The sequence below is a fragment of the Phaenicophaeus curvirostris genome, chromosome 11 (genome assembly GCF_032191515.1).
Source record: "Phaenicophaeus curvirostris isolate KB17595 chromosome 11, BPBGC_Pcur_1.0, whole genome shotgun sequence".
NCBI classification, from domain to species: Eukaryota; Metazoa; Chordata; class Aves; order Cuculiformes; family Cuculidae; genus Phaenicophaeus; species Phaenicophaeus curvirostris.
In genome coordinates this window covers 15328610-15342523 of record NC_091402.1, presented here as the reverse complement: position 1 = coordinate 15342523, position 13914 = coordinate 15328610, and the positions used below count along the sequence as shown (strand labels likewise).

The following is a 13914-nucleotide window of genomic DNA, read 5'->3' as shown; positions in this document are numbered from 1 at the left end:
TTGAATTATATTTTTCAATAAGGTTTTGTGAAACACTGTATCAAACTTTGTACTAAAATACAGATATATTACAGCTACTGTATTCCTTTCTCCACTGATTTTTCTTTGTTTTTCCAATTGGGCCGGCAGCAGCGCTCCCGAGGCGGCGAGACCCGGCTGCTGGCAGGGCTGGGCGCCCGGGGCTCCTGCCAGCCCTGCTCCGGGGACGCGGGCGCTGCCAGAGGGATGGAGGCGCCGCCGGGCTCGTGGCTGGCAGAGGCCGTTGGCAGCGGAACCCCGGCACCCTCGCCGGCCCAGGTGACTTTGGCTCCCAGCCGGTGATCTGGCACAGCTCCGTCCCTCACCGCCGCCCCACGGGCTCTCAGGCCGTGACTTACCAGCTCCCGCCAGCCCTGGGCACCCCGGCTTGCCAGGCCGCGTGGTGGTTCCCGCAGGGCCCTTCATTGCCGTCTCCCTCTGGCTTCCCGGGCCCCGATGCCTGCGGATGGGCAGCAGCTCCTCTCCCCTGGGCTGCTCCCTGTGCTCAGCTCGGCCTCGTCCTGCCAGGGTCCCCGCGAGCCCCCATCCCGCTGTTCCGCTGGGGGCCCTGCAAGCAGCCCCCGGCTACTCGCGCTGAGACGCGGCCAGTGCTGAGGACTTTATTGCATTGCAAGGGCTGCGGCCACCGGAGCCCCCCACGTGCCGGTCTGGCCAGCAGAGCCGCAGCCGGGCCTCGCCGCCCGTGCCAGGGAGGGCACCGAGGGTCTTGGCGCCGGGCACCGTACGTGCACGATGGAGCCTGGGTCGTGCTCGGAGGCTGCCGGGCTCAGCTGCCTCCCCACGGGCCATCGCCATGCGAGGTGCAGCCAGGGCACGCGGCCACGCTGCATGGCAGAGAGCTTCGCCGTCACCAGTGGAGATAAAGCACCGTATGGGGATGGGGAGGGAAGGCGTTTGGCAACAGCCCGCGGCCGGCTCAGGAAAAGGGCTGGCGGGGGGTCCTCCTGCGCCCACCCCGGGGGTTTTGCATGTTCGGCTGCTCCCACTTACCAGGATTTACATTCAGCGGCGGCGCGAGTCGGGTGTTCCGGCAGCAGCGAGGCCCCTGCGGTCCCCACGCTGCGGGGGGAAGCGAGTGGCAGCCTGCGGCCCCAGCCACGCACTGGGAAACAACCGCGTCCCGGGACCGGGCTCCTGGGGTGAGGGGGGCTCAAGTCACTTTACCCTGTTTAGAGAATATGAATTTACACGTAAAAGTAGAGGTTGGGCCCCATCCTGGCCGGCTGTGGAGACAGGATCTCGGAGCTGTACAAAATGGGAGTGGGGAGGGGGCTGGGGCATCACTGGGTGCCTGTTCAGGTGGGAGGCAGCGGGTCAGGAGTCCTGGGGCTGTAGAAATCTGTTAAAAACTCTGTTTTTTCCTCCAAAGGAAACCGCAGTTGGACGCTGTTCTCGAACGAAGCGGATTTGGGGCCTCCTCCCCTGGCGGCAGCCTGCGGGCGGTGAGGAGTACGGAGCTGGTCGGGTGCGTGGGATGACGGTGCCGGCGTGGACATGGAGGTGGCTGTGGACGTGGCAGGCGGCCGGCACATCCCCGGAGCGGGACGCTGCGTGGCCGCTGGCAGCAGACGAAGGGCAGGATGGGGAGGGAGCGCCCAGGCTGCCAGCTGCGGGAAGAGGGTCCTGCTGCGGGCGCTCAGCGTTATATCCTCTGCGGGGAGAGCACAGCGCGTCGGGAGGTCTGGCTCCACCATCGTGCCACCGGCATGTGCCATGCACACGGCGTGTGCACATGGCACATGCCGGTGGCACGATGGTGGAGCCTGCTGGTCCCCCACTGCCCCACACAGCCAGGGATCCCCCGTGTCCCATGCGGGGCCACCCAGCACAGTCAGCCCCAGACACACAACAACGTCAGGGCTAGGGGACAGGTGACACTCAGGACTTACCGCAGTGCCAACAAAATCTGTGGAAAGAGAAGAGAGAGTGTCACGTAGGGCAGGGGCTCAGCAGCCCCCTCCCGCCCTGCCGCGCTTTGCAGGTGGCAGCTAAGCCCACGGGATCGTTTCGTGGTTGCCGGCTACTGGAGGGGCCAAGCCTCTTGGGCTATTCCCACCCAAGAGGGAATGAGGAAGCTTACGAGGAGCAGCTGAGAGAGCTGGGGGTGTTTAGCCTGGAGGAGGCTGAGGGGAGACCTCACTGCTCTCTATAACTACCTGAAAGGAGGTTGTGGAGAGGAGGGAGCTGGGCTCTTCTCCCAAGTGACAGGGGTCAGGACAAGAGGGAATGGCCTCAAGCTCCGCCAGGGGAGGTTTAGGCTGAACTTTAGGAAAGAATTTTTCACAGAAAGGGTCATTGGGCCCTGGAACAGGCTGCCCAGGGAAGTGGTTGAGTCACCTTCCTTGGAGGTGTTTAAGGCACAGGTGGACGAGGTGCTGAGGGGCATGGTTTAGTGTTTGATAGGAATGGTTGGACTTGATGACCATAGAATCATAGAATCACCAGGCTGGAAGACACCCACTGCATGATCCAGTGGGTCTCTTCCAAGCTGGTGATTCTATGAAGATCCCACCCCAAGGGCTGTGGCATGGGCCCCCTGGCAGCGCCGTGCTCACCTTTGCTCTCTGTTTTGAGCTCCTCGTGCAGCAGGTCATTCTGCCGGTTGCCAAGGACGAAGGCGAGGAAGGAAAGGATGAGGGCGTTGAGGATGCCAATGATGGCCAGGATGTAAGCCCAGCGCACGGAGCAGTCGCCCAGGGAGTATTTCCCTGTCTTCTCCCCACACATGTCCCGGATGGTCTCTGCATCCCAGCCATCGGGAAAGATCATGCAGCCCAGAACCAGGCAGAGCGCTGCAGGAGTGGAAAGAAGAGGGAGAAGCATCAGAGGGGGCACGGAGCCCCCCTGGTCGGCGCACGAGGGTCCCATGACAGCCAGGCAGCGTGGCAGGTGATGGCCACCGCTCCCCTGGGGATACATTTGCACGTGGCTGCCCCAAACCTGGCTCACACACAAACACGGACGTCAGGGGCTTGGTTTCTTCGAGCACCAGCCACAGGATCAATGGTTCCCCGCAGGCTTTCCTCATCACCACAAGCCTCCTGCACGTGGGCAGGAGCCACCAGAGCGCTGCGGGGAGGGATGCTGCCTGCCAAGAGAGGCATCATCCCCAGGAGCACACACACCCGACCTCCTCACCGCCCTGCGAGCTCCCAGGGGCTCACTCCTCGCTCTGTGCCAAGCAGGGAGCCATCAGGAAGCACCAGGACGAACGGGAAGGGAAATACTGAGATGAAACCTGTGTCAAGGTAAAGAGACAATGCTTTTTCTGACTACAGCCAGTACAAAAGCTTCTCACTTCAGCTGGGAAAGCTAAAAATATTAATGAGGTTGTAGAGAAGCTGGGGTGTGATGTGAGTATTTTTGTCCCGGGTTAGGAAAGAACTGAGAGGTTTGTGCCCACAGGAGTGACAAAGTGCCTCCCTGTTCCTCGTCACCCTGCCAGGCGTGAGTGGGACAACCAGTGGTCTGGCTGATGAGCTCTCGGGGTGCTGATGTGAGCTTTTAGCTGCTCTTGGTAGGGAAGGGAAGTCCCAGGAGGGGGTGGGGAGTTAGCGCAGGGCTGGCACCGGGCATCGCGCTGAGCCTTGGCACGGCACTTGCATCCTGATGAGCTGCGCCGACCACTCTCCCCAGGAAAGGGCAGGGATGCCGAGGCGAGTTTGCCCTTGGCAGCGCACACCAGCACGTAATACCACCTGCCAGCTGCTGCTTGGTCCCTGCTGCCTCCGTCCACACTGCAAACCTGCTTGGTGAAAGCATCTTTGCAGGCAGGTGAGCCCTGCAAGCTGATTTATGAACACACACAGACCAAGTGGCACCCCAGCACTGCGTGGCTGCAGAGCGTGGTGCTCGTGTGAGGAAGCAGGCAAGCTGGCATCTCCAGCACATCAAACATCAGGGACACTCAGGCAAGCGTGGCCACATCTGGGGAAAGTCCCTGTCCTCCGGGACCAGACCAACCCAGAATGATCCCCTCTAGAAGGAGACATGCAATCAGCACTGTCACTGTGCACTGCGCTGTCGCTGGGGAGCAGCAACCTGGCCTGCCTGCTGAGCCAAGCACCTTCGAGCTAGGTGCCACTTAATTCAGGTGAGTGCCTGACTTAAAGACGAGGAGGAGGCAGGAGATTTGTGCTGGGGACTCTCCTCAGGAAAGCAGAGATGCCAAGAGGATTTGAGGACCCCGCTGAGCTCCTGGTGCAGTGCAGCTGTGAAAAGTGCTGAGGTGCTTTGTGGTGATGCCCACATCGAGGCGGTGGTTTTGCCCCCACAGCACTGGTCAGGCTGACGTGACCCTGCCTGGAGATGCGTACGGCTGTAACGGCTCTGCCGGAACCGGTGCGGAGGAGGAAAGAGCACGGAGAGGCCACAGGAAAGCACAGGCAGTGGGAAGGCAAGGGCTCCAGCTGCCTAGTGGCCAGCAGCCCCCACCGACAGCCCCTCTCAGCCCAGAAGAGAGTAGGGCAGCACGAGAAGGTAAATTAAAGTGAGAAAAAAAAAATCAGGTGTCAATTTTGCCTGCACCAGCAGGGGCTTGGGCAGGCTCCTAGCTTTTGTGTCTGTCCCTCAGACAGTCCTTTTCAGCAGCACTTAGAATCATAGAATAGTTTGGGTTGGAAGGGACCTTAAAGATCATCTAATTTCAACCTCCCTGCTATGGGCAGGGACACCTCCTACTGGATCAGGCTGTCCAAGCCCCATCCAACCTGACCTTGAACACCTCCAGGGATGGGGCAGCTACACCTTCTCTGGGTGGCCAGTTCCAGTGCCTCACTGCTCTCATGGTGAAGACATTCCTCCTTAAGTCTAGTCTAAATGTGCCCCTCTCCAATCCAAAGCCATTCCCCACCAGTCCTATCACTACAAGCCTTTGTAAAAAGTCCATCCCCAGCTTTCCTGTAGGCCCCCTTCGGGTACTGGAAGGTTGCTATAAGGTCTCCTCGGAGCCTTTTCTTCTCCAGGCTGAACAACCCCAACTCTCTCAGCCTATTTTGTTCATGGATCTTTCCCTGGACTCTGCAAGCATCAGTATTTCTTCTGCATTTCAGACCATTTATTTAGGCTCGGGATGGATCCGGCTGCCTGAGTAAAGCAGGAGCTCCCCAAGAGCTCACTGCTCTGCAATCACCGCAGCTGCACGGTTGAGGTCCTCCCAGGACATCAGCAGGTCCCAAACACAGCAGGGTGGGAGTGGATTAATTGGTGCTGGAGGGCTACGGCATTCATGGAGGACACGAGAGACAGGTTTAAGGTGAAAGCAGAGAGCAGCTCAAAAAGGTACAGGAAAAACACACCACACGTGAGCCATCAATCCAACGGGTTGTCACCACACAGCCAGGGGGGACAGGCAGCGCTGGCAAATGCCAGGACAACCAGGGCTAGCTCTGGACTGCACCTGCCTGCTCTGGTTCCTCCTCAAGATCTCACAGCCTCTGTCTGCCAGAGAGAATTAAACTACACATTTACTACCAAGGCAAAGGAGCGCTCCTGAGCCACGTGTGTACCCAAACGCCTCTGCCCGAAGGCAACCAGCCTCTTCCACGAGTCCCTCGCTGCTGCGCACAGCGAGCCCTGCCGCCAAGGGCAGGTCCTCTCCCAGCCAAGAACAGCACTGCACTCTCTTCTTCCCGTCTGTCCTACGTGTTCCCAGCAGCAAGTTGAGTCCTCTGCTCTGTCACAAGCAATTCCTCTTGCTGCATGTCCCCAGGCTGCCTGATGTCCTGGGAACACCTTCCTGTGCCTGCAGCAAGGAGCGACATTGAAGTGCAGAGCAAGAACAAGGAGGTGATCCCCACGCAGTCAACAGGCCTCGGTGCTGCCCTTGCCAACAAGCCCCATGCAGCAGGTCTGCAGGGCGCGAGGAGGTTCAGGCTGGACATTAGGAAAAAATTCTTCACAGAAAGGGTTATTGGGCACTGGCAGAGGCTGCCCAGGGAAGTGGTTGAGTCACCTTCCCTGGAGGTGTTTAAGGGATGGGTGGATGAGGTGCTGAGGGACATGGTTTAGTGATTGATAGGAATGGTTGGACTCGATGATCCAATGGGTCTTTTCCAACCTGGTGATTCTGTGATTCTGTGATTCTGTGAGGACAGGGCTCTGCCTGCCCGTCCCTCTGCCCATAGCATCCTTCTGCCAGCACCTGCCTCTAAATGCGCTGAGGTCCCTTGTGGACCTGCAGGAAAACGTGGTGTTTTTTTTTTAAACAGCTTATTTCTACACCTTGCAACCGCATAAAAAACACCAAGTGATGACTCCTACAGGAGCCATTATTAAAAAGGAAAATAATAACCTGACTCTCATCCATTTCAGTTGTATTCCCCTTCTTCTGAGAGACTGTGGTGCCAGTCCCCACTGCTGGTGATACCGAGGACAGCTGGCCACTTCATCACCCCCAGCTGCCATCCCCAAGCCCTGGCCTCCAAGTCCCTCTTCCAGAGTTTCCCCAGTTGGACAGACAGATTTGAGACTGGGCATTGAACTGCTGACTGGGGCAGGGTGGATGTGGAAGAAGGATGAGCAGGACTGCAGATGGGGTCCTTCTGGGTCTGGGGCTCTGCTCCCAGGGTCATCAGTATTTCTTGGTGTGGTTTCACAGCTGGTTCATGGCTTCCCACTCCTTGGTGCTCCCTTGTCAGGGTCCCCTAGAAATGAAATGGGCTCCTGATATCCTTGCAAACTAAATTAATTGAAGGGAAATCAATGTTATGACTCAGGATACAACACTGGAGCAAAGTTCTAGCAGAGACAGATGAGGAGGCTCCTCCTGGTAGAAGGTGCCTTTAACTAATTTGGACTATCTGAGTAACTCATGTTTGTTAAGTACTTGGATTTATCCCAGTGTCACCCCAGTCCTGTGCAGTTGTACCTGCAGGATTCAAATCTGGTTTTTTTAATCACTTTTGCTGTCTAGTTTAGTGTGCAGGTTTGGATTGAAGACTGGCTGCTCTCGCCTGCCTTGGGTGGAAGGAGTTAAGGACGTGCCCTGCAGCTGAGAGAGGTGGCCTCATCTAGAGCATCACCCTGCCACACGACACACCTTCACCATAGACACATCTCTCTGCCAAGAGTGTTTCAGCGACCACAACCCACTCATATCCACCTTGTACTGAAGGCGAAGAAGCTCTAGGTGACAAATCCCTCACTGCAGGATCCCTAATCCAGTGCCCCTAGCCCCACACACCACCCCAAAGCCCTGCGGGAGGAGGGGCTGCTTCTAACTAGGAAATCTCCTGAGAGCTGAGTGCTGAAAGGAAAGGGAACAAACACAGCCCCTGCTTCCTAAAACCAGAAAGCACTCAAAAATAAATGAAAATTAAAGGCAGCGTGCTCGAGACAGCAAGCACCGTCCATTTACACAGACAGGAGCTCCCCTTACGGCATTTTGCTCCCCAGGCTGTTTCTGAGCCAAAAAAATCAGCGAGATTCAGAATAGAGTAACGAGTTTGTATGAATCGGAACTGACAGTTACTTTATCTGGAACAACAGTTAAGGGATGTAAGCTCCAGGACACGAGCAGCTCCTGAACACCCGGCTCAGCCTCTCCCTGCGGGTCCACAGGCACGTTAACAGCTACCGGGGAGGGTTAGGCTGCCTTCCAAAGCCCAGAGCTGGCTGCTGCAGAGCACAAAGCACTGGACAGATGCGAAGTCTGTGCTGTGTTGCTGCTCCTGTCCACGCAGCACGACAGGAATGGCAGGGGAAGGAGAGGAGGGATTTTCAGGAAAGCTTTTTTTGGGGCCAGAGACGGTAATTCAGCAAACATAAGGGGTTTTTTTTGCAGTGATGTCTTATTTTTGCTGCAAGGCTGGCAGGTTCACCTGGAAGATCATATACTGGCCCTATTTCTCCCTTGGGCGTAGAAAGGGTTGGACTCGATGATCCAGTGGGTCCTTTCCAGCCTAGTGATTCTATGATTCTAAGGGCTTGAGGCTACTTTGTGCTCATTCCCAGCAGCTGTCCCAGTTATGCTCCTGGCTGGTTTGGGACTGGGGTATCTGTCTCTCATTTTTTCAATAAGAATTTCAATTACTTACTTTTATATCCATGAAAACAATTTTTTTGAAACCTCAAACTCTCTCTGAGAGGAGCTGGCTCTCCAGTAAGTCCCAGTCGGGAAGACAAGCCCATGCTGACATCACTCAGCAGATTCACTGCATCGCCACCAGCATCAGGAAGTGTTTCGTGGCCACGGCGTTGGCTCAGGCCAGACCCCGCTCTCCCGTAAGGCTGCAGCCACACCACCAACACCACCGTGCTCAACCTGGCAGTGGGCAAAGGGCTTCCTGACCACTCTTCCCCTTGGATATGCCGAAACGATGTCATGCAGCTGTGCTGTCCCTGCTCAGATGGTGGCAAACGCAGCTCAGGAGCAGAAGATGAAGCTGCTGATCCAGGCTCTGCCTCTGCTGCCAGTTCACAGGCTGGTGGGAGGGAAGTGCCCATCCCAGAGGTGAGTGGAGCACTGACAGGGGTCTCCCAAAGGAGAAAAGGACCATGATAAATTTGTATTGTCACATTTTCCACAGGGCATGATGCCTGGACAGGGCATAATTGACCCCAAAGTGGCACTGATAACGAGAAATCCCGGCCCTGTGGCCAATGACAGGGCCCTGGGTGGAAAAGCAGCCCTTGCATCATGCCTGTGCCTGGCCTGAGGGAGCTAGAAGGTCTCACCACATCGACTACTGGACCTGGAGTGCAAGGGAACACCTTCAAACACGGCCAGCTGCTCCCTCCATGCAAGACGGACTGTGTGCTCAGCCGGCTGCCTCTTTTGACCCTCAGTAGATTGTAAGTACAAAACCAAAGTTGACATGAAACCAGAGCCCCTGGTCTGCTCACAAGAGGCACGTGAGTGTGGTGCCACGCAGAGGTGGCCAAGGTCTCTTGCTCCAGTGTTAGTGCCAGATACTGGGACAAGTCTCTTCAAAGCTTGGAGTTAACTCACAGGATGACCACATCTTGCGTTACAGCAGAGGATTAGGGAATCGGAGGAAATGCTCAGGCTCCTGGGAAGCCTTCTCAGTGTGTGGTGGCGGTGATGTATTCCTGTGCTCTGTCTCCAGCAGATGACTGCTGTGTGGCTGCTGGAACAGAGGCAGCCACAAAATCAGCCCAGCTGCCTTCATCTTGCTCCTGCCCTCAACAGAGCACAGACAAGAGGAATCGCCCTCACAGCCCATTTCTCTTCAAGTAAGCAACATCCCACGGGACTTTCTGAAGGAGCTGCTCTGCTGATTTTGAGGACTGGGATGGCATCAGGGTGCTGTCAGTCATCCAGTTGTTGACATGCTCATGTTAAAGGCCCATTTCTGGTTTTATAACAGAAGGATTTAGCAAAATCTCCAGTTTTGCGTTACTGGGATTTTGAACAGGGCAGATGGCTACGCTTCTATTTGCGATAAAGCAGAGTCTCTCCTCTTAATTAGATCCAGTTGCCTCCTAGGGGGGCAGTGGCTTTTGAGCTGAGGCTTTCTGTGAAGCTCTAATTAAACCCTTCCTTGATTGCTGTCCACTAATTAGACATTGATGATTTAAACTTTTTTTTTTTTTTTTTTCAGAAAGAGATACTGAATTCCTGATCCCCTTCCTCCCCCACCTTTCTGCTCTTGATTTTTCTCTTCTGAAGAGCCTGTTCATGCCCTCACTCAACAGCCCTGTGTTCTGCACCGGCCATCCCACAGGGACAGGGTCAACCCACCTCTGCCCCATCTCTCTGCCTTTCACCTTGTTCACCTGGTTTCCACCAATGAGACCATGAAATGTTGGGCCTCACTGTTGCCTCTGCCAGAGCGGTGCAAGTCCTCCTTCACCTAAACCTTACAGAGGCAGGAGGAATGCCTTTCCCTTCTCTGTCCATCCAAGCCCTCTGCCGTGGTACGACCCTCTGACCTTCCAGACAGGTGAATCTCTAAATTTTGCTGTCTTGTGGTGCCACATCCTTGCTCTGCCCATGGTATTTGGCCAATATTGTCCTCTCCATGGGTCACAGCAGCTCTTTCTCCACGCACAAGCTAAGACATCCACTTGTGGCTATTTCTGACATGCCCAGGGAAGTCCAGCCCTGTCCAGGCTTCCCTAGATGAGTCTCCCTCTTGCTGGGACACACTACCTCATCACCTCTGCATCCTGACCCTCACTTAGGGTGACACCAGCCTCTCCAGCAGGACAGAAGCTCTCTCATGCTGCCTCATCTCAAGGCAGAGTGGATGGCCAGTCTCTGCAAATGCCACTTTGGACTTTGGCCAGCACAGAAAGGCCACAGAACCACACTGCTTGGGGAGAGCTCTGAGCCAAGCCTGGGCTGGCTGGAGCCAGGACAGCCGGTCCATGGCCCCAGCAAGACACGCACACAGGGTTCTCACAAGCACAGCTGTGAGCAACACAAGCGTAGCAGCAAGGTGGGAAGTTGAGCAGGGACAAGTCACAGCACAGGGTGAGGGGCACCCAGAGGGGACAGCCACACGGTGCTGCTCTGGCCACCCAAGCCCTGAGCCAGCACAGGACACGAGACACCGGTGAGGAAGCCCAGGACCGCCTTTGGTGCAGTGCCCTCTGCCCCGCAGCTCCCTGTGCAGCAGCCGCGCTGGCCGGGCGCTGCAAGCCACTTGATTAAGCTGCTGACAATCGGTAGGATTTGGGCTCTGAGCTTGCCTTAAACCGGTAAATCTTCGGGGCAGGGAAAATTAAAGATGAAGGAATTTCCCGATAAGCCAAGGCAGCACCAGGTCCGGCTGTGGTCCTGATCAGGGTGAGGAGAGGTCAGGCTTTCCAGCCCGAGCCAGTTGCAAGGGAGAGAACCAGGCAAGCTGCAGCCCCCTAGCATGGGGGGAGGCCCTTCTCTCAGGACAGACTGGGGTCCTTTCATTAGGAATATGGGGGGCTCTGGGTCCTTCTGGTGGAAGCTCTGCACCTATTCACCCTTTCTGTGCAGTGGGGACAAATGCAACGTCTTTCCACATATGGTAAAACTGGAAGGAGAAGGAACTGAAGGGTCCTGCTACCATGGGAAGCCTAGCACCTCTTTTTGGGGTCCTTCTTCTGAAAGAACAGAGCCTCTGTGAGGACAGTTTGGAAGTCTGCGCACAAGGGGATACTTGGGATCCTCACCAACAAAGGCATCAGGTCGCCTTTCAGGGAAAAGTTTGGGTTACTGCATGGTGTCCCTTTGAGGAGTGAGTCTATGAGAATGTTTGGGTTCATCTGCAGTGGGGTTTCTTTTGTGAAGGGAGCAAAGGAGGACCCATAAACAGGGCCACTTTTGGGGGAATGGTAACTTTTGAGGAGAAATGAAGGTAAATGTATGGTGTCCCTCTGTGGGAAGCACTGTATTCAGGGCCTCTTTATGCTTACAGCTGGGGAAGGGCTGTCCTCGCAGACCTTTCATGATGCTAGAGGGAGAGAAGGGGCCTGGGCAAAACATCTCTTTACGGGAGAGCTGAAGCTGCCTGTGGAGAGATCCTGTCACAGGGCTGGAAGGTCCCTGCACGGTCTCCTGCCAGTGGTGGGGCACCTCCAAGGGCTGAGAGTTACCCTGAAGTGGTGTCCCCTGCAGGCTGGTCATGTGCAGGGATGCCCTCGGAGCTGGGTAGACAGGGAAACTGCTCCCTGATGCGGGATGCCCTAGGATGGCTGTGTCTCCAGGGGCCTGGTCCCAGGTTCAGGGCATCCTGGGGCTGCTCCCTGACTCTGTGGGCAGTTCTCATTATAAGGTGTTCTAAAAGTGGCCCCTGAGGTGCCCCAAGGCCAGTCCCTGGCTCAAGGTGTCCCGGGGCTGGTGCCTTTTCTCGGGTCCCCTGAGGTGGATCCCAGACCCAACTTTCCTGCCACGGCTCAGGCAGCTCTGTGCTTTCCTGGGGTCATATCTTGCCTGGGGAGTCCTAGGTGCCAGTGCCTAGAGCTGGTGCCCGTTTCTGGTGCTCTGTCAGTGTTAGTGCCTGGCCTGGGTGTCCCAGGAAGCCCTCAGGCTGATTGCTGGAACCACGGTCCTAGGACCAGTTCTTGCTGGGATATCCTATGGATCCACAGGGCTTGTACCCAGCTCAGCTTCCTGGCTTAACCCTGGTGTTTCTTGTGGCCAGGAGCCTTGATACCAGTGCTGGGGGAGCCCTTGTGCTCAGTGCCCCAAGCTGGTGCCGATTCCTGATACTCTATCAGTGTTAGTGCCCTGCCTGGGTGTCCCAGGAAGCCCTGGAGTGTCTCAGGGTCAGTTCTTGACTGGGATGCACCATGGCCCTGCAGTGCTTGTGCCCAGCCCAGCTTCCCTGAGTAACCCTGATGTTCGCTGTGGCCAATCTCTGCCTGGAGAACCCTAAGTGCCAGTGCCCAGAGCTGGCACTTGTTCCTGGTGCTCCGTCACTGCTAGTGCCCGGCCTGGGTGTCTCAGTAAGCCCTCGGGCTGATTGCTGGAACCACGGCCCTGCAGTGCCTGGACCCAGCCCAGCTTTCTCGAGCAACCCTGTGGCCAGGCGCCCCTGTCCCCATTGCCTGGGGCTGCCCAGCCACCTGCATTCAGCGCTGCTGCCCCAGCGAACCCCTTGTCCCCTGCCCCAGGTTGCCAACGGGTGCCGGTGGGTGCTGATGGGTGCCAGAGAGTGCTGATGGGTGCCAGAGGGTGCTGATGGGTACCAGAGGGTGCTGATGGGTACCAGTGGGTACTGGTGGATGTTGATGGGTACTGGTGGGTACCAGAGGGTACCAGTGGGACCCAGAGGGTGCTGATGGGTACCAGTGGGTACTGGTGGATGTTGATGGGTACTGGTGGGTACCAGAGGGTACCAGTGGGGCCCAGAGGGTGCTGATGGGTACCAACGGGTGTTGGTGGGTACCAGAGAGTACCTACCAGTGGGTGCTGATGGGTACTGGTAGTTTACCAGTGGGTGCTGATGGGTACTAGTAGGTGCTGATGGGTACCGGTGGGTACCAGTGGGGACCAGAGGGTGCTGATGGGTACCAATGGGTGCTGGTGGGTACCAATGAGTGCTGATGGGTACCTACCAGTGGGTGCTGATGGGTATTGGTAGTTTACTAGTGGGTGCTGGTGGGTACTGGTGGTTTACCAGTGGGTGCTGATGGGTACCGGTGGGTACCAGTGGGTGCTGATGGGTACCGGTGGGGACCAGAGCATACCAGTGGGTGCTGATGTGTACTGGTGGTTTACCAGTGGGTGCTGATGGGTACCGGTGGGTACCAGTGGGTGCTGATGGGTACCGGTGGGTACCAGTGGGGATCAGCGGGTGCTGAGGGGTACCAGGGGCTACCGGTGGGTACCTGCCAGCAGCTGCATCCAGGCGCAGATCTTGTAGACGGTGGCGGTGTTGCAGAAGAAGAAGAGCGCGAAGCAGGTGATGCAGCCCAGCGTCAGCACCATGGACAGCAGCACGAAGAAGGCCGCCGCCTGGAAGGCGCCCGAGGGGATGGTGCTGAAGTCGGTGAAGGAGCCGCGGCACGAGAGCTCCCGGCCCGCCTGCCCGCTGCCCACGCAGTAGTGGAACAGCCCGAAGTACCCCGGCTTGGGCGTGTTGACGCTGTCGCCCACCCAGTAGGGCTGGATGAAGACCACCACGTTGATGATGGCGAAGCAGATGGTGAAGATGGCCCAGAGCACGCCGATGGCGCGCGAGTTCCGCACGTAGTTGTCATGGTACAGCTTGGAGGCTTCCTGCGAGGGCAGCATCCTGGCGGCCGGCGGAGGAGGAGGAGGAGGAGGGGGAAGGAGGCGGCGGGGCGGGGAAGCGGGGGGGGGGGAAACCCCGCGGCCTAGGCTCGCCCGCGGGGCGCCGGCCCCTGCGCCACCCGCGCCGCCATCTTGGCTGCCGCCTCTGCACCCCGCGCGCGCCCCCGCCGCGCGGGCACGCGCCCCCCCCCCCCGCC

The 13914-nt window shown here is 57.4% G+C and overlaps 1 protein-coding gene across 1 annotated transcript; it reads right to left on the bottom strand.

The window, feature by feature from the left end:
• Positions 1-13876, bottom strand: LHFPL4 (LHFPL tetraspan subfamily member 4). The gene is made up of 4 exons (XM_069865963.1): positions 13312-13876; positions 2595-2831; positions 1929-1945; positions 1-1690 (listed from the first exon to the last, which is right to left on the bottom strand). The coding sequence occupies exons 1-4, from the start codon at positions 13715-13717 to the stop codon at positions 1682-1684; spliced, it is 669 nt and encodes a 222-aa protein (XP_069722064.1). The 5' UTR covers positions 13718-13876; the 3' UTR covers positions 1-1681.
• Positions 13877-13914: the final 38 nt, after the last annotated feature.